Source organism: Pyrgilauda ruficollis, unplaced genomic scaffold (assembly GCF_017590135.1).
Source record: "Pyrgilauda ruficollis isolate IOZ18807 unplaced genomic scaffold, ASM1759013v1 scaffold59, whole genome shotgun sequence".
In the NCBI taxonomy this organism is placed as follows: Eukaryota; Metazoa; Chordata; class Aves; order Passeriformes; family Passeridae; genus Pyrgilauda; species Pyrgilauda ruficollis.
In genome coordinates this window covers 3,884,465-3,905,126 of record NW_024527599.1, presented here as the reverse complement: position 1 = coordinate 3,905,126, position 20,662 = coordinate 3,884,465, and the positions used below count along the sequence as shown (strand labels likewise).

At 44.4% G+C, this 20,662-nt stretch overlaps 1 protein-coding gene across 1 annotated transcript in view; it reads right to left on the bottom strand.

Moving 5' to 3' along the window:
• SSH2 (slingshot protein phosphatase 2) overlaps positions 1 to 20,557 on the bottom strand; it is a 91,316-nt gene extending 70,759 nt beyond the window's left edge. The window contains exon 1 of the mRNA XM_041482919.1: positions 20,359 to 20,557. Coding sequence (XP_041338853.1) covers positions 20,359 to 20,421 — 63 coding nt within the window. The 5' untranslated portion in view covers positions 20,422 to 20,557. The remainder of the gene's footprint in view (positions 1 to 20,358) is intronic.
• Between the last annotated feature and the right edge of the window lie 105 nt (positions 20,558 to 20,662).

The window sequence follows — 20,662 nt, the reverse complement described above, 5'->3', positions numbered from 1 at the left end:
TCTCAAAGGGGGAAGTTATTTAACACTTATGAAGATGAAATAAAGACTCTGAAAAGAGAACAGAGCAACACTCAATCTTTGCAAATTCCACAATGCTCAACCTTTAAAAAGTAGGGAGGAAATCATTAATGTTTCTAATTCTTTACATTGCTTAACATGAATCTGTGTTCAACGTTATAATTATGAGTTGCAAATTGTTACCTAGCACTTGTGAGAAAAATAACAAAAAAAAAAAAAGGGGTATCCAAGCAACTACATTGTACAGCGTGTCTGGATGCAGCAGCATCTGCGTTGGCACTCGCAGGCTGCTATTGCGTAACCCTGGATTGAAGCAGGAGCACAGCCGGGGAGCTCTGCTCTATTGCAGTGACATATCTAGAACAGAAGTGGCTGGTAGAGCAGTAACAGCAGGAGTTTAGACTCTAGATCAGAACAGGAACTGGCAGCAAAGTCCCTTCACCTCTAGCCTACGTTTGGATAAGGAAAAACCCCTAAGTGTTTCAGGCAAAACTTCAAAAGGAATTGCTGGGACAGCTTTCTGTGCATGCAGGACACAAAGCAGAGTCTGTGGAGAGCAGAGGGAAAGGAAGGCCTGAAGATATTCCCTGGCAAGACACTGCAGAGAGAATCACAAGGTACAGAGTGTACTCCTTGCTCACATCCGCCATCCCCGGGGTGCACAGCAGCCTCCCAGCTGCCCCACTTCTGGCAGGGGACTACTGCTGCTAGAACTGGGACGTAACACTTATAAACTACTCAGATTCCCTCACTTCTTCACAAATTACACCCAGGTATTAGTCTCATGTGGTTGGAATTAAAGCCACAGCAATTTTCTTGCCTGACCCCAGCTGGTTTATAGGCTCCCGCACACTATTTCTCTGCAGTAGGGTTCTGCCTACACTCTTCCAGCACTCCATGCCTACAGCAACTGGAGATCCAAGGATATAGGGAGTTTCTGAAGGACCAGAAGCAAGGCAGCAAATATAACACCTCCTCAACAGAGGCTGAAGAAAAAAAAAATAAAAAGGAAAATGAAGCTAGGGAGTAGAACAGGGTTTTCTGGATGAGTCAAATACTAGCAGAACAATGTTGCATAACGAGTGCCCCTTGACTTTTGTTATTTCTCCCAGTCAGCTCCTCCAAAAATCTATTTGTTATTGTTTATTTGGGTATCAGTCCAAATTGCTGTGGGAGGAGAGGAGAAGAGGATATGCTGTCAAGCTATTAATTCTAGCACTGTAGTCATTTAGCACTCTCCTACTATTAACGAATCAGTGTCCTGTTTACTGCAACACTCTCTAGAGTCAGCCTGAAAGTTAAATACAAAACCAGATGTTAATTAGCCTCTTGCAAAAACAACTTCAGCACTGTTTCTCCTCAGCCAGGATGAATTCTGCCTTAGCTTATTTACCCACTGCTCTGTCCAGACCAGCAGTGCCGTGTCACGTCTCTCCAGAGCAGGCAGGAGCTGGGGAAGCAGGAGCCCAGCGAGCAGCACACAGCTGGGAGCATCACTCTTGAAATTCAAGCCTCTGCGAAACATTATATTGTAATAAAGGCCAGGCTGTGTCACAAGCCAGGAGCGACTGTGGCCACCATCCATCCTCCCATTCTCCTAGGACAGAAGTCACTTTTCTACACGAGTGCGTCAGTAACAGGAGAAAAGCTGTACTCAAGCAGAATGCAGGGTTGTGTTGGGTTATTTCCCTCTCTCAGGAAGGGAGAACCACTGGCAGCAGGTACAGCTTGACCTGTCAGAAGGGACACACTTCCATACAGCCACCTGCCCTCACTCTGTGCCAAACCTCACTGCTCCCTGGGGCAGGAACACTTGAGGCAGAAGCCCACTGTCCAGAACAGCCTTTAACAGAAGACACAAACACGGTGCCAAAGGCAAAGGAACCACATTAGTCTTGGCACAAGGCTGGATTTGTCTGACCCCAGGAAGTTCAATGGATGTATCAGATTTGCAGCCCTGTGGTACTTGTCTGTATAATCCCAGCCTCCTTTGTGCCATCTGTTTCCCCTTCGGCAGACTGGCCATTAGAGACTCAATGCTAAAACTCGTGTCTCCTTAGTAACAGGTTTTTGTTGATCTCCCCCACGCCTCCAAATCTTTCTATCAATCCGGTAATCTAGCAGGATTTTCCCTGCAGGGGATACATAACAGCATCAGTGGAAAAAAAATATATGGGACGACAGAAACACTTTAAAGGCAAGGGTAGAAGGTGTAAAAGGGGAGTGCATGAAGTTACAAGAGTTACAAGTCTATGGAAACCAGATGTTCTCATTATATTGGAGCAAGCCACCAACATACCTTCCCAGTGCCAGGTTTGAGATCTCATCTGAGCACTCAGTCCTTAACTAGTTTTTTTCTTAAAGAGTTGCCAATTGTGAATAATTTCCCATCAATACACAAGTCTTCAGAGAAAACACCCTACACAAACCCTGCATCCTTAAGACCATCCTCTCCAAGATCTCAAAGGCAAAAACACTGCCAATCTGCAGGTAAGAAAGGACTGTATTCCCTGTCTATAGAGACTGGCTCTCTTACCGCAGATTTTAAGTCACTGATTGCTGGCTGCTTTTGGTTCCTTAATCCCTAAATCCCCACACTCTCTTCTTGAGGTTAATCCAGTTAAAACTCTCCTTTCCCTTTGGCTAGTGCCTTGTATAAATAACCACCTGAAGAGTAGAGCTGCAGAAGCCAATGCTCAGAGTATGGCACTTCCCAGAACTCTGTCCCACTGCAAAAGACAGTGTAAAGTTCTTGTTGCTGCCTATGCCAGAAAAGGAAATCAAGATTAGCTAGGTAAGGGCAAAAGGCAGTCCTTATGGATTGCTTAAATCAGCAGGAATCAATCATCCAGTCCAGTCCAAATCCTCTAGTTGCTTTCTGCCTTAAGATAACTAGAAACAGGTTTATGTTATACTAAGATAAAGCAGCCTTAAACCAGAGTAAGCCCTTATGCGAAAACCTCTCCTTTTTGGGAGGAAAGGAGAACTTGCCTTTGAGGTCAGCTCTAAATGAGCTACAATTACAGCCATATAGGCCATATGGGATTTGGAAAAGCAACACAGATCAGCGAAAGAAAATCACCTCTGAAGACTCTGCCTGGCTGGTCTGGCCCAGGCAGCTCCCTTGGCACTGAGCCCGTGGGCAGGAGAGTGAAAGCAGCACTAGGACAGAGCCAGCCCTCACCCTCAGCCTGCCAGGAGAGGCCAGTGCCATACGCAGTCCGGCACATGCAGACCATGAGGACGGCCTCACTATGCACAAAACATCAACAGTCTGAGCCAGCAACGATGTGTATTTGCTCAGCAGAAAACAAAATACACCCAGTGAAGGTACAGAGGAATTTGACTCCTATAGTGCAGAGAAAGCCAGGACAAGTGGGTGAATGAAAGTGTGCCCTTTTCTGACAGGTGAGACCCTACCCACTTCCAGTGGCACTTGTCCCCTGGGAGAGAGCTCTGCATGGCACCATCCTCTGGGCAGGCGGCGAGCGGGTGCAAGAGAAGTCCTTAAGCTGGGACAGGTTTTAGGTCAGTGACACTGACCACATGGATTCTGTCCCCACAGCCCCCACGTGTATCTGTGTGTCTTACTATCACTGTGAAACTGGGCCAGACACTGGGCCAGCAGGCCCTGCCTGCCAGAGTCAAAACACTGCACATGGGCTCCCTGGTGCGTGCCAAGCTCTCCAAGGCATGCACTGGAGCCAGCACTCCGACCATAAGCTCTTTGTGTTCCTGGTCATTCACAACCAAGAGAAAGAGAAATCTGGTTTTGAGGACTGTTTATCAGCCTAGTGCTTCCAAGATCCTCCATCTGAGAGTAGAGAAAATGAACAGCCCCCTCAGCTTGCTGCCTAACCAAAGAGACAGCAAGCAGGGCTTGCATTCTGCCTCCCAGGGTAGGGCAGTCACACTGACTGAGGAGTGTGGGGTAGGAGGACAAAGCAAGGAGCCTGCACAGCTCTGCAGTGCAGCACGTTTCCAGCTCCATTCACGCGGATATGGAAAGCCGCCGCTCAGTCCCTGGTGCATATTTAAATGCTCATTCTGAATGGCCAATTAGACAGAAGTGGAATGTTTCTGCATTCACGGAGGAGCTATTTTAAGATTACATTATGCTCTCTGCTTCCATTAATAGGTACAAATAAAAAAAAAAGGAAAGGCGTTACACCCAGCAATGCATTTGTCTCAGACTTGAGTGCTGTATGTCCAAAATCCCAGTGCCAGCACAGGAAAGTTGATGAGTTCTGTTATTGACAGGCCACATTCCTCTTCACGGCTCCGGAGATCACTCAGTCATCAGGCTTGCCAAGTCTTGATGGAACAAGTCAAATCTCTGTGTTCACTGGCAACCTCTGCTGCAGGCCTGTCAACCTGCATCTTCTAGAGCTGTGTTAAACCTCTGTGGAAGTCACCAAACTGAAAAAAGTTAAACCAGACTGGAGCAGCATCTCACGTGTCGGGCAGCCTCGGAGGAGGCTGACCCAGATACTCTCATTCCAGACACCACTTTCCCTGCTCATGTTGTTCCCCAGCGCTGCCTTCACTCAACCATAACCAGTGCACATCTATACCCCTCCAGTGCCTCTGGATCCCCTTCCAGGTCCTGTAGGACCACAAATATTTGACAAGCTGAAAGTTCACAGAAACTCATTTTGGAGCAAAGAGAGAACTCTCAGGTTCTTTAAGCTAACAAAACTCAAATCACTAAATGCTGTTGAGCTTTCATGAAAAGCAAAGGCAGTTTTAGGGAAAATACACATTTACATTTGGCCAAGACCGACCCCTCCCAATCTCTCCTGCATGTGTTAGGAATGCAGCTGTATCCATAACATCCACACACAATCATCCATCAACTCCTACATCCAGATTTGTTTCTTCCACCCTCTCCAAGCCTAGACTGCAATATCAGGGTTTGATCAGTGTGGTTTTCTGAGAGGGGATTGGAGGAGTTAAGAAGGGAAGCATGGATACAAGCATTTTGCCAAACATCACACAGAAGTTCCATGCCAATGCCACAGTGGGCATTATTTTAATTCCAAAAATCAATAATTTTAACACGGGGCAGATTGAGTAGAGTCAGTTTTCTGTCAATAGTTTTGCTTTCACTAACAGGTTTATTCAGATCATTCTGAAGATCAAAACCACAGAATCCAACAGGTACAGGTATAATAAATCTCATTAAAACCAGAGCAGGTCATCCCTCTGATGAACTTAAGCTGTAGATCCTTCTAATACTCTTGAAGAAAGCTTGGGTGACCAGCCAAACAAGGATTCCCTCAGCTCACAAATCCACATCTTCTGAGCCAAGTGGAAATACTGTGAGCTAAGGAAAACAGAGTTTTGTGTGTGGGTTGTTTTTTTTTTTTTTTTAAATAATGTGAAGAGCAAGCAAAAAGTCTCAAATTATGCAGCAAAAATAAGAGAGTCAGAGCTGAAAATAAAATCCAACTTGGAGGAAAAAAGGTGATATAAAAACATTGTATTAAACCAATGTTACTTTGATGTTGGATTCAAATCTAAAGAAATGCTTAGCCCACGCAGACACAAAAACTACCAAAAAACCCTCATAGTATGGGGTCTGTACAAGGTACAGCTCTGCTGAAACATGATTTACACAAATGCAGAGGGGGAAATGCAGAGGATTGAACAGCAGTAGCAGCACACATACATAAATGTATGTGTATATAAATGAAAAACAGCATTACATGGTATCAGGAAAAAAAAATAGAAGGATGCCCAATGCTGGAAAGTGCTGCTTAAAACAAACCCAAAACAAACCTTGTGATCCTCAGTCCTGGGAGGGCTCTGCTTCCCCTGGACACAGAGGCAGGCAGTGGGACAAGGAGCTGGAGACTCACTGATAGCACTTAGAGTGCTCCAAAACTTTGGCCATTGTGGAGAAACCAAAAATTCTTGGCACAGATGCAGTCATTTCAACTTTGTTCATGTTACTGCAGTAATAAAGATATTGCTTTACACATGCCAGAGTTGATATATGCAAAAAAATGTGGATCAGAAAGACAGTTTCTAACTTTCTCAGTTAAGGCACACCCACCCACCAAGGATTAAAAAAATCTTTTCTCCCAAGATGTCAAGGTATTTCTTTTACCAAAGCATTGGGTTTTCCTGGATTTTAACAAGGGTAGTAAGAGAAAAACTCAGCTTTTAATGCAGAAAACACTTCTGTAAAACTATGGAAGAGGCAGAAAATCCTGTTTTTTTTTTTTAAACTAGGGAATTTAACTAGGGAACAAGGTCACAAATTAAGCAGTCTGAGAATTTCTGGTAGCTTAGCCCTGAATCAGTTCCCCCCCAGCTTTTTTTTTTTTTTCTCCCAACCCCCTCCACTACTTAGCTCAAAATGCAAGACCAACAAGAACACATGATACAGCCTGCATTGGTACAGGCAAATACATGGCTAAGTCACAGGAGCACATTCTTGAGAGCTCATAAACCATCACATGACAAACATCACAAGAAGTCAATTTACTAAACTCAATTTAAACTTGAAGAAGTTAATAATAATAATAAAAGCCACAATGGGAATGTCTCTTAGAAAAGGAGAAGCTGCGCTTGAAAAGACAACAACAAACAACAAAGCCAAGATCAGTTCTCGTGTTATTTGAAACTTTTGATTTCTAGTGCTACACATGCAAGCCAGTATTGCTTACAAGTCCCTGATAAATACTTGTAGTTACACAGCTTACAGCAAAAGCTGACCAGCAGCCAGTGAAGATCTTATCAATAAGCCTCTCACAAACAGACAAATATTGAATTTTACTGCAAGCACTTGAGCAGAATCTTTCCTGACTCTACATGTCTGAAAACCAGCTGCCTGCTCTTCTGCTGTAAAACTGGTAGCTATGAGTGACTTCTTTTTCAACAGGAGGACATGCAAGGCACAATCCTCCTTAGCTGTCACAAAGTATTGACAGCTATTCAGAACACACACAAGCTCTGCTTCCAGCTCCAAGAAGACAAATGGAAATAAAAGCAGAACTGCCTCTTAACAAGATGTCATTGTACAAAGTGATGTTCATGCTTTACCTGTATTGATTTCTGTACCAGGACAAAGGAACTTGTTTTTTAATTTCAAGAGCCATTTTCATTGTAAAAGTCTCAAAGCTATACGAACATTTTATCCTGACAATTTAATTAGAGATTGGTCCAATTCTAGTGCTCAACATCCAGGGATCCTGAAGGCTCTTAGCTGTTTAAAAAGGTTGCAGTGATCTGCAGGCCTACCATCAAACAGATCACTGTAGACTCATCCTTGGGATTAAGTCATCTCTATTTGTGAGCCCCTATGTGATGATCTGTTACAGAGCGTAAGTACTGCATGAAAGCCTCTTCAAGGCCTTCACCACCATCTGTGAATTACATTATTAACAATGGTATGAACTTCCTAAGAGCATCTGGTTCTCTCCCCACCCCCTTCTCAGATCACTGGGAAGAGCTCTTCAGTATCAAAACAGGCACAGACAAAGCTGTTTTCCTCTTTTCCATGCTTCCCTACCTCCTCCCACCCCTCAGCAGCAGAGGCTAGATGGGGCTCAGCTCTCCATTTCCATGCCCTGCATGTTTTCTGCACAACCCTTGTTATTGTTAAATAAGGATGGACAAAAACAACTCCATGATGTGTGTACCACAGGCATTTTACTGGGAAAAAAGGAAGTTTATTTCATCATTTTGCAGAGGCAGCATCTGAAGTATGCTGAGAACTGTGCTGAGGCACAACGGGGACTGCACAGTCCCACCCCAGGACTCACTTTCCACCAGCACAATTCCTGACATTAACCAAAACCAGGCAGCAGCCACTCAGCCAGCTTCAACAGTTACTGCTGTAGCAATAACTTTCTAGATGCAAAGAAGTATTTTGTCATCCCAATTCTTCTCCTACCAAGGATGTTTTAATAGTTGATTCTGAAATCATGCCAGCTCCTTGTAAATAAGAAAGAGGAAGAAGCAGCATTGCCTGGGACACCGGAGCCCACTCTCCACTGAACTTTGCACAGAGTTCACATCAAACAGCCTTCTTGGCTGCTCTAAGGGATCATTTACTCTTGCAGGAACGGAGCCTTCCTATCTTGTTTTCTACTGCTTGTTCTTCAAACCCAGCTTCTCCTCTTGCTCTCTAAGCAGGGCTCCTCGTTGCCTCAACTCTCTGTGCTCACCAGCAGCCGGTTTTCCACTCTGTTTTGCACAATACCATTCTTTAGTTGCACAACAGTTTGCAATTCAGGCTTCGTTACAGCCCTGTAACACACAGCATCTTCCTCTTTCTTAAGTTAGCAGCAGTGTTTCTTGGAAGAAAAGAGCAACATTATGGGCAGCTCCATAAAGGCTTGTATTCAGAGGGAAACAGAATCCAAAACTAACAATCCTGCAATGTGCAGTAACAGGCAGAAAATACTGGGTGGAGGGAGGAAGACAAAACTGTTTCTGCACAAATGCACATGAACCCTTCTAACAAACTGTTTCTCCTATGCCCATGTTTCAAGTAAATAATCAAACACATGTTGATGTGCTTGGACAGTTGCATCTAGAATATGATACTGCTGTAATTAAAGGAAAATACAAAATTTCTTCAAGTTTATAAAATAATAGGCAAGTATTTGGGGTCACCATGAGTCCAGTGTTGCCTGAACCCACGGTCTTTGCGTGGGCTGTAAGAGGAAGTCTGCAGTTACTGCAGCTGACCTCAAGCTACAGGAGGGGAGGAAGCCTCCAGGGCAGTTCTGCCAGGGTTTAATCTCATTATGGTCACTCAGCTTTGGCATCAGGCAGGTCAAGATGAAGACGGACCACTATCCAAACTTCTGGGAAAGCACATGGCTGCGTTTTCACACAGCCGTTTAAAAAAAGTCAAGGGAGGCACAAGAAAATCAAGCAAGTTTAATGAGTGGCTTTAGATGGATGGCTTGACAACAGAATCTTGTCTTATTCCCTGCAGCATATTGGGAGGGATGCAGGGAGAAGAAAAGTCAAGAAACTGGCAAGTCTTAGAGCAATTAGTGACAATTAGAGATAGGCTCTGCCAAGCCCAGGTTCCAGCATACAGTGGGAGCACGGTGTCCTATCAACAGGATCTTTATAACACTGGTATCTGAAACAGCAGCAACTAAAATTGGAATGAATTCCCATCTTTCAAGCTGTATGTACAGGTGACCATGTAATCAAATTAATTAATATTTTGCTAAATCAGTGCATTGAATATTACCCGATGAGCTCATTTTTGGAGGCAGTTCAATGCCTCACTTCTAGGACTGATGTCAGTGTCACATGCTTGGAGAGGATCAGTCTGCAGCTGGATAATTTAAAGCCTTCTATTAGGAGCAGAGAAAAGTCAGCAGATTTCAATAGCATCAACCAATGAATTTTTGTTTTATCACAACAATTTAGTCACCAGACTCTACTGTCAATATCTCTGTGAGAATATCAGGCCATTTCAGACACTTCAAGTCACTAGACAGAAACTGAAGAGCGCAGCAACTGAGTTGTTTCAACAGAGAAAGTTGTGTTCCAACAGGAAAGGAAATCAACAGAAAGACAAGGAAACAGGAAACTCCAATTCAGACTGGCTCCTGATAAAATAATTAACCTTTGAGAAACTAAACTCAGCAGCTGTAAAAATACATAAACAAACAAACAGTAGCAGAGCAAAGGGTGTTGAGCATCAGCAGCACAAATGCTCCAGGCAGCAACATTCAACCCTGAGTTCAAATCCCATTCACTCACAGACCAACTGTGATGTCATCTTTTATTCTGACATAATGCAGGATGTCACTGAAGTTCAGTGGCAAGTGTTCATGCAGGATCTGTGAAGTCTCCGCACTTTGATGCTCGCTGCTTGCACTTTGTACCAACAAGCAGGAACAGATTTGCATTACACAAATAAGCCGTGTCTTTATTGTGCAACTGCATGCGACTTTTTTGGAGAAAAACAATGCTCAAATACAAGGAGTGCTGTGTGCATCAGGCTGCAGAGTGGGTGGCAGTGATGTTGTCAGAAAGCACTCGGCACCGCTTACCTCCACACCCATTGACTTCAGCAGAAGGCTACATACGAAAAGTCTCTGAAGATGAAGCTGAAGTGTTCCCTAACCCATGGCGCTGTCCATACACTATACTTAAGAAAGAGACAAAACAAAAACCACAGAAGTGAAGCAGCATGAAATTGCAGGGTTCGGGTTTTTAGTTTTTAAAGACTCTTGCAGTCCTTGTTCCAGTTAAGAAATCCAACTGTAAACCCATCAGTTGTGAGCAAGCGCTTCCCCACACTGCCTGAGCTTTTGCCATGTCTGGGGTGTAGGATGAGAACCATGGTGTTCAATGCATGCTTAGAGTGCTCCCAGAAGACCTTGGATGAAGACGTGTTAAAGCTTCATGGTCAACTCAGCTGTTAAATTGTTCAGCGAGACTGGCTAGGTCAGGGGCTGTACCAAACCCCACAGCCCTCACACGCAGTACAGGACATGGCCCATTTTAAAGATCCCTGGGAGCTTCTGTCCATGAAGTTCACAAACTCTGCATGGACAGGTCAGTTCACCCTCACCCAGGCTACTGATTTAATTTGCAATAGTTTTAAGAACAGGAAATCAAAGGCAGGAAGCCCTAAACCTCCATGAAATGAAGCCCCATAATACACAGGACGGCAGAGCAAGGAGCAGCTCAGGTCTCTCCAGAGGAGCTGGCAGAGACCAGGTATTTGAACTTCAGCGTGTGATAGACCCTCCTTGCACTCTGTGAACTTATGGGAGGATAAATATGTTTGGTGTCCAGGCTGCAGATGGAGTCAGGGAAGGTTTCTATAACCAAGACAAGCTCCCAGTATTCCTAGCAATTAACTCCAAAGGCATGTGACTATTTTCAGATTGTAGCTTTTATCCTGGTCGCAGAAAGACAAGACTAAAGGAAATAACAAGATCCTTACATGTCCAAGCTCTCATTTAGCTGCTTGTGGCTCAGCAAAGCATTCCCTCTCATTTTAAGATAAGGTTTATAAATTCAGTGTACCCCAAAGATTTCAAAGTGAGCAGAATGCATCCTTCATTCCATACTAACCCATCTCTGCCAGAATTCCTCCATACAGAATTCCATTTTTTCCCCAGAGGTTTGGAGCTATTTGGCAGTTGTATGACACTCGGACCAGCCTGCACATTTCTCCCTCTCTTTTTTTTTTTTAATTTTAGACTTAATGTAGCATGTACTCTCAGAAAGGTTTACAATGCAGCCTTTTGTAGTTAACTTGCTCCAAGCTGGGCCACTGCCAGGTTGTTATCAATGACATTTTAAGGCAGATGAATGAAGTTCTTATTACGGTGACAAGCAGAATTGTGATATGGCACATGCATACACTGAAAGAAGAGAGCTTGCTATTAGTTTGTCAGGTTAATAAATAAATAGCGATTTAATGAATAAAAGCCTTTTATTAGGAAACAAATGAACAAAATTAATATTTATAAAGCTTTAGTGGTTTAGAGCACACTTTAAAATAAGATTATTCATTTCAGTCACAGCCACCATCATGGATTAGAGATTCTTGAACACAGCTTCCCCTCCTAATTCTCTTATCATAACAGTGCAAGGCAAAAAGCAAAGCTCTGCCTTCTGAACTGTTCAGGCCAGACTCAGTTTGAGACTGACAATACTGAAGGCCCATGACAGCAAACATTTCTGTTACATCTTCAGGACTGCAGCTAAAGACTGCACCTGTTGGAAGAACTGTTGGTTCCTTATCACAGCAGGAAGTTCTCACGTTTTACACAGTGTGCTTCCACACCACACAGAGCACTGAACCTGTGCCAAGCCACAAAGAGCAACGCTGCACGTTAGACAAACTATCAGCACTCAGCCAGGAAATCGCTCGCCATCTGCCCCCAGAAAAGAGTCTGCACTAAAACCCTGCTGGTATCTCTCACCCTTCAGGGTTCTTCAGCATCTCCCACAGCATATGAAGAGAATGTTCACCACCAAAATGAAGTTTAAGGAGGCTGGAGTATGTCCAGGATGTCCCCTTCTCAGCAAGCAAATGAAATTCTGACATACACAGATTGCTTCTCACCTCAAGTTGTCTCTGTCTTGTACTCCCTTCGGTTCAAGGTGTTCTGTGCTCACCTGTCCTAAAATCAAACTTGCAAGTTTAAATTTTAAACAAGCTGAGTAATTTTGGGTTGGGTTTTGTGGGGCTGTTTGGGGAGGGGGCTGTTTAGTTTTGGTTTTGTTGGGTTTTTTATTACTTTACTTTTTAAATGGGGCACTTCTCAAATTCAGAACCAAGATGTGAGCAAGTGCTCAAGCTTAAAAATTTATTTTGGCTCATGCCATCTTCTCCTCAAATACTAAAAAAAACGTTCTCAAACTTTTCCCTTCTCCTCAAGGCAAAGTCAAGTTTGAACTTTCTCAGTCATATGAGAAGAGATAGAAACTGCCCCAAAATAACCATCTCAGCCATGTATGGTCAACATGAACAGATCTAAGTTAAACAGAGATTCCTCCCCAACGGAGCAGTTTCTGGTTTATGTGTAAAGGAGAAAAATTCCACTTCAAGGACCAGAAGTGTGGGTTGCAGAAGCGTGTGGCATAGTTGTTATCTTTGTAGCATGATGCACAAGATGAAACCAGGGATCTGTAAAGTCTATGTGAAAAATATTCCGTTCACCCGCTGAGACTGTGCAAACTCTAATCCAGTCATACTATAAATGTTAACTAGTAATACCTCCCTTGCCTTGAAGTATCCTACAACTATGCCCAGCTTTTGGGAAGGGGGTTGAAAATACGCTCTGCTCATATTGGTTTTCCCTGATAATCTCTTATTTGAGATTCAGGAGCAGAGCAGAAGCTGCACTGAAGGACAATTCCCTCCCAGCACCAAGGCAGCCACACAGCAAAGTGCTGAGGGACACAGTGCAGGCAAACACTAAAAGCAAGAGATAATATATTAATATTTGATTCCCATCTGCAACTGTACTGACAAGTTTATGCAATATTAAACTTGACCCACACTACAGGGGTAGCTACTGTCTCAAGATTCATTGAGAGGTGGAATTCAGACTTACACATTCTAATAACTGCTGCTGAACCAAAATACTACCAAGGAGGAAGAAACACCACAAAGAACAAAAAGGTCTAAGTTGTCCTGTTTCACTTCACTTTTTGAAGTCACAAGCTTGCTCTCCCATGTAAGCACAACTCAGCTGAAAAAAAAAAAAAAACCAGAGCAAACTCCCAGTAATCAAACTCACTAGATGCTACATAAGAAAAATATTTGGTTAGAGAGTGAATTAAATCGTTGTTAACTATTCTGCAATGTGAAAGGGCAAAGGGGAGGGCTGTCATTTCAAGGTCTGCACTTCACTCAGGAAGACAATACAGCATCTAACTGTTTCCTATCACATCTTGAAGCAGTGTATTTAAATGCAGTGGTTACAGCATCTCTGAAGAACATGCCCAGAGCTGTTTGTCTTTAAACTATTTAAAACTGTTGAGGAGGACTGTGGAAAGGAAAACAAAAAAGAAAGACAAGTACAAAAACAAAGAAGAACAAAAAAAAAAAAAAATCAATCCTTATTCCAGAAACACCTTTATCTCATCACCTAGCACTTCCTCTTGTACCTTGGTTTAGCTCCTGTCTGTAGGTCAGAGAGCTGAGTCACTTCCCTGCCTGCCCCACAGCAACGCATGAGCTAAATTTCCAGTGTGACACCCTGTTTCCTATTGAAGATGCTCCAGAACTCAGAACTACTGCAAGGGAACAGCAGGCTCCAAAGGATACCTGCTACTATACAAGAAGCTCACAGACATCAGCTGACTCTCTGCAGTCCATTCAGGAGCTTCAGAGACCTGTGGGAAACTCCATTTTTAGATGGACTGAGTGAAAGGGTTGGTTCTGCACCACTCAGAAAAGTCAGACTAACTAACAATCAGCTCTCCTTTGGAAAGCAAAGCACTTTACACATGCAAGGCACATGCCCTATCCCTCCCTCTCATCATCCTGTAAAATGAAAAGATGAAAAGCATGACATGTTTTGTTTCAGGGTTTTTTCTGAAGAATCCTAATGTACACAATTCTCAGATGTCAGCTGTTGAAGCTGAACCAAGCCAGTTGAACAAGTCTTAAAAGTTCTTGCTGCAATTTTAAATATGATAGTTCTGTACATCAAAACAGAAGGGACATGGTAGCAGCCAATTAGAATAGGACAGCAACAGTTCCCTGGGACAGGACTCGATTTCCACATTAAAATTCACTTTTCAGATATTTAATTCAGTTACAAGTTGCAGTCCAACTCCTGAGACAACATCTCTGGAATTTACTTCTCCAAGATCTCCTGTGCTTCTCCATTGGCAGAGCAGTGGAAAGCTCAAGCTTCAAAGCCACCTCCTGAGCTCTGGTATGAGCTCAGTACAGGGACAGTATGATCTCTGATAAAACACTTCTTTCAAAACAGCTCAGATGAAATACTCTAATATCTTTGATTACTTCAATACAAGAAATTTACACTGTGGCCTTAAGTTCCCCAGTAATTTCACCCTGAAACACCCCCCACCAATGCAATAACTTCATTATTTCCATGAAGCCTCAGTTTAGGAGTCTCTTGGGAGGAAGAGGAGGAGGAGCAGTGCACCCAACAGCAGCGAGGAGCCACAAGCACAAGGCGTTTCAGCGAGTGCCAGGGGCGTTCCATTTACCGGGGCCATAAGGAGTTCACGTCACAGGGCATTTGCAGGAGTTCCATGAGCACTGGCATGCACAGCAAGGGTGCGTCTCACCATGGGAGCAACAAGCTGTTAAACGCTGTGACTCATCTCACAGCAACGTTCTCTGCCTTCCGAGAGGAGAGCAGCCTGCAATGAGCAACGCTGATAAGATGCATATTCAGAGGAATTCTATTTGGGCAAAAAGCTATTGACACATTCAAACCCCAACATAGAGAAGCCTCCCCAAATGCTGACTAAAACACACGAGCACACACACTGCAATATTGCAGTATTGTTGTAAGACATTTTGTAGATGGTTGGGTTGACAGTAATTTAATCAATTTATATGGCCCAACTCAGAAATGCAAAAATGGCTTTTAGCCCTCATAATTTTTTACCCCTTCAGGCAGAGTGCTGCAGAGGAACAGCTTCCAGCCAAAAGGTAAGAAACAATGTGTGCCTTGCTTAAATCACTGACTACTTCCAATAGGTATCACCTCTTTCTTCTCCTGCCTCCAAGATCCCCCTTTTATGCAAAAGGTATGAGCTTCATTGTCACTACTTAATAATCAAATTAAAAGGACGCTCAGGCAAATGAATGGCACAGAGTGGAGATATGTTTAATTCAGAGACTGAACTAAACAACTGGAACACCTGGAGCAGGCAGGTGACCAGCCTAAGTGCTCTTGAGTGGCAGGGCCAGTTCATATGAAGGCAGCACTGGTCACAAACCAGCAGCTCCATTTTTACTTCTTGCTAATGGCATCCGCAAGAGTCAGACGTGAAGACTGCAAAGCCTGCCCCTCGCTTCAGCTGGTCCTGGGAGGATGTGGCTTGTTGTGACTGAAGAATGAAACCTTGAGCTGCAGGCTGTGATCAGGGAGCAGCTTCACTGAGCTAAGCTGCCCAAAGGCTATTTCTATTTTTTTTTTTTTTTGTTCATTTCCCAAGACGGAAGAGTTGCAGCTTTAGATCTTTCAGGATTTTTTCCAGTAACTGGAAATCCTCAGGCATTACCCCTGCATAAAGGCAGCTCTCTTACACTAAAATATTTCCAGCAGACTGCTTTGTGGATGGCAGTCTCTGCTCAAAATAGTATTTTCCACTTAAATAAACATGTCATTGGCTCCCAGAATGACTGTAGATGCTACTGTATCCTGCCCTTTTCAACTTATTTTTATTTCTTAAACAGCAAGAATCAATACTGGTCAGATAATGACTACAGCATCACAAAATGCAAACTATTTGCATTTTCAAATTACAAGCTCCTTTTCAAAACACAAGAATTTATGTGCCACTGGAACTAAAGAGGTGAAAACTGAAATCAAGCTATCATAGAGATATGCTACAAAAGGAGTTAGATCTCTTAAAAAAAGATGAAGATTTTTTCATGCACTCTGCAAGTTTTAAGAACGTTTCTCTGTGGGTCTCAGTGAGGCTCCAATTCCACTGTCATCATCCTCCTTCTCAGCTGCAAATACTGTTCTCACCTCTAAGGGGACATTGCATTTCATGCAGATCCTAGAGGAAACCTGCTAAGTGTGTATGCAAGAGGCAGCAGATATTTCCACAGTTTGACCGTCAAACTGCTTTAGGAACAGGAGAGACTCATCACACATGAATGCATTTACACACACAAAAATTATCTGTGCTCCAACAGCCTGGTCTTGTCCAGCTGGAGAGAAATCATCTTTTACCAACACAGCATCACACCCAGCAAGAGGTGGAGGCCTCCTGGTTCCCTCACAGGGCTTTCAGCAGAAATTTAAAAGGAAGCTACAGATCAGATCACTGAAACAGTTTTATCTCCCAAATGGTGACAGCTGGCACCAGAGGAAACAGGTACCTGTGGGGCACTACAAGGTTTGCCTAAAGCAGGAATCAGCTCATTCTTCTGGGCCACTGCCTCCTAAAACTTCAGTTTTCAGAATGAGCTCTGGCTTACCTGAAAGACATTAGCTAGAGAAAACCAAGAAACAACAGATGATCTTTACTGATCAGAGCATCTTCAAATATTAGGCATTCCTAACTTGACTAAATATTTCATAAGAAGTTTCTGATTGCCCAGCTACATTGTAGTTCCTCCAAAAATCAACTCTCCATAACCTTATCCATGCAGCAGCAATCAAGATCTAAATTTATTTATTTTAAAAAACGAAAAAGAAAAATGAGTTCTATGTGAGATAGACTGGACTTATCAATGATTAAGTAAACTCACAACCACCACATTGTTTAACAGCAATTACAGGACCAGGGGCAGAGAAATGTTATATTTAGCTTCCTCATAAAGAAGTGGGGAAAATATTTCCTGTGCGTTCTACCAGCAAGGAGCTTCCAAGCACAACATGACAGACACTCCCAAACACATTTCCAGGACTCTACTTCCTGCTCAAGCTGTTCTCCTGGGATTAAGGATGGGAAGTGCAATGGTTTAGGTTTTAATTTGCTTTAGCGTATTTTTTTTCCCAAACCGTGCATTTTAGAACAATATATACCCAGCATATCCTCTCTTTTTGGGTCAGTCGGTCCCTTCCAATAAAAGCATATTGTCTCCCTCAGGGTAGGGAAGACAAGTGAACTGTGAGAGCAGCCAAGGCCAGATTGCCTGCCCAGCTTCTTCACTTCTCAGGAAAGAGATATAATAAACAAAAGGAAAACAGCACTTTCCAGAAATTACAATTTTTTTTTTTTGTAACTGTGCATCAAAAATACTTTAAAAGGTCAAGTTTCAATAGATTATTTCCAATACACAGGTAATTATCAGCCAAGAACTGCATTGAACAATACATCAGAATTAGCACCAAGGACCTCATGGCATCTTTGTATTTTACTGTAGCATGGCCCTGTCTGCCACCACTTTTTGCTAACATGGTACATCAGAAGACAACTGTTCTGCTGTAAGGATTGAAGATTGCAGTCTTGTTTCTCAAGAGTGACTGCATAACCAAAGGCCAAAACAAACAGCAAAAGTCTGGACAGACAATTAAAGGAATTTTACAAGTCATCAAGCAACCAGAGGGCTGTAAATGTATAATCAACACTTTGCATGAACGACCCTGAAATGAATGCTCATGAGATGCTCTGTGGCAATGAGAACAAGATAAAAACCTATAAATAAAAGCCGTCCAATTTCAGAGTGATTCAGATCAGCTATTCCCCTGAATCTGTAAGAGCCAATTATAACAGTTTATAGGGCACACAATGCAAAAAATCCAGTTTGAGGACACCAATTTCACCCTTTCTCCTTGTCTGAGAAGTTTATCTCTGAAGCAAAAAGACACCAAGCAATTTAAAAAGAGAATCCACTTCTGTCCTCAAAATTCTTAGTGACCTGAAAACAGAATTAGACATAGCCATATGCTTGCACACTGACATGCTTCTCCCTTGCCCACAAGTTGAAGCAGCTAAGTTCCAGCAGTTACCAGATAATCTTTGCTCAGAAACAGCAAGGACAGACCCTTAACCTACTGATAAAATGATTGAGCAAGATGAGCTTTCATTTAAAGAGGTAACCTGGAGACAGTCAAAGGAAGCTACCATCAGTTTACTACAGATTGGTTGAAACAATTTGACTTAAAACTGAAAGAGTCAAGTCCTCCTGCTGCAGCTGACACGGATCCAAAGAGAATGGCAAGCGTGGCAGCCTTAGGACCAAAGCCTTCCTAAGGGCTAAAAATGTGCCTGCCCTGCTCGCCAACCCTCACCAGATGAGGAAGGAGAATCATCTGAAATGATAAAGTTTTGATTAAGAAACAAGAAGTTTGTGGCAAAGGAGGAACACACACGAGCTCTAACAGAAGGAGGGAGAAACAACCCACCCCAGATATCTAAGAGGCCAAAAGGGCAGCCCAGTCCTGAAGTGTGGTTAGGAAGCTGCAACAGGAAATGCAGAAGTGTTCAAACAACAGCAGTTAGGATCATGATGAAAATCAAGTTCACTTTACACTGCAAGAGAAGTCTGAGAAAGCAGAGGTAATTACGAAGCCCAAAACCAGGCCAGGAATATGCCACACACTTATTTCTGGTACAGCATACACCTCCATACCGTGTCACGGGAGAAAGAGAATATAGACACATAAACCCAAGGCTGCATCCTCTGGATTTGTCAGGCTGCACAGGGAGTTGTTTTTATATTTAACAACTAAGTAGTATCCAAATATCAGCACGATTTCAATTTAATTTAATTGGTTGGGAAACAGCCTGGCTGTTGCAGATGGAAAAGCTTTAGAGAATACAACTAATTGTCCATATATATATAAAATATTTAACAAAGGGAGGGTCTATGCATCCAAGTGGGAGAAAGAAGGAAGATCCATCCAAATGGGAGAAAGAAGGAAGATGCCAAGAGAGACCTATCTATTCTCACTAGAAGCATTCAGTGCTCCAAATGTATGGGAAAAGGAATAGTGGAAAGGGTAAAGAAGTCAGAAGGGGAAGAAATCTCTGAAGTAATGCAGCACATTAATATTTATAGCAGGTAAGTATAAGCAAAATTAATCTGTGTTGCTAAGTAAACATACCTTAGGAGAGACATGGGAATGAAAGAGGGGGAAAAAAAGAGGTAAGTGTTCTGACAGCTAAAATGCCATTGGGGCAGGCAGGACCTGTCAAGCAGCTGATCTAGTTTCAGAAGAGGTTACCTAACACAACAAGAAATATTTTCAGAGTAGTTGGCTTTTTCATTCCCCCCCACTGAGGATGGAAGCAACTGGGATTTCAACTATTCTCTTCCTCCAAACATTCGCAAATCAGGCATAACAGCAGTGTGATAATGCATGAGGTTTTTTAAGGATAAATGCTAACTTAGAACCAAGCGTACAGAAGCGAAAGCAAAGCTATTTTCATTCTCATCCTTGACTACATCAGAAACAGCACACGGGGGGCAGGGAGCAGCTTAAGGGGTTAACATGCAGCGGTTTATAATAGAGAAGTACAAACAACAAACAAAACAACAGCCTGTCCCAAGTTTAAAGAGCATGGAAAGGCCCCTGCCCAACCCAGGGCAGCGATGGGAGCATCTGTCCTGCCGCACATCTCACTCAGGGATTTGGAATCTGGCCGTTCTGTGTCTCTCCTGGGCTTGACACAGCCCTGTGAAGATTACTACATGCACCGTTCTAAAAAAAGGGGCAGAAAACCACCTTAGGTGCCCGCCAAGGCAGAGCCGGCCACTGGGGATACCCAGAGGCTGCTGTCAGATGAGATCAGCTGAGCCCCAACCATGTCAGGTCGCTTCCACACACGCTTCCCGCCTCTCCCACCGCATACAATGAACACAGAATAAACCGGGCGGATTTATGGAAACAGCCCCGCGCCGCCGCATCCTTCACAGAGGGGCTGGGTATGACCGGGACCCTGCGATACCATGAGGGCCGGGAGGGAACTGCCCTGCCCCAGCCCCGGCCTGCTGAGGGGCACCGGGACCCCCGCCCGTCCCCTCGGCTGTCAGCAGGCCACAGCCCGGGGGTGTGTGAGCCCCGTTCCCGGGCACCGCGGGCCCGCATCGCCCCCGGCCCGGGGCCCGGGCACCGGCGGCACCGGGGGGTGAGGCGGAGGGGGTGCGGCGCATGCGCAGCACCGCGCGCCGGACCCCAACGGCCGCCGAGCGCCGCGCTGCCCTCAGTGCCCGCCGGGACTCACCGAGGCGCAGGGGCTGGAAGTGGCGCTGGGGGTAGGCGAGCGCTGCACCGTGACCAGAGCCATCGAGGCGCGGCGGGGCCCCCCCGTCCGGCCGTCCGGCGGGGGCCTCACTCCATGGCGGGGACAGGGGAAGGGAGCAGAGCGGAGGTGGCGCGGCGGCGGCGGCCGCAGGGGGCGGCAGCGGCTGCAGCTCCGCGCGCGGCCGGGCACAATGAGGCGCCAGCGCGCACGCGCCGGCTGTCAGCGCGCGCGCGGCGCCGCCCCCTGGCGGCCGTGCCGCGTTAACCCCCGCAGCGCCGGCGGC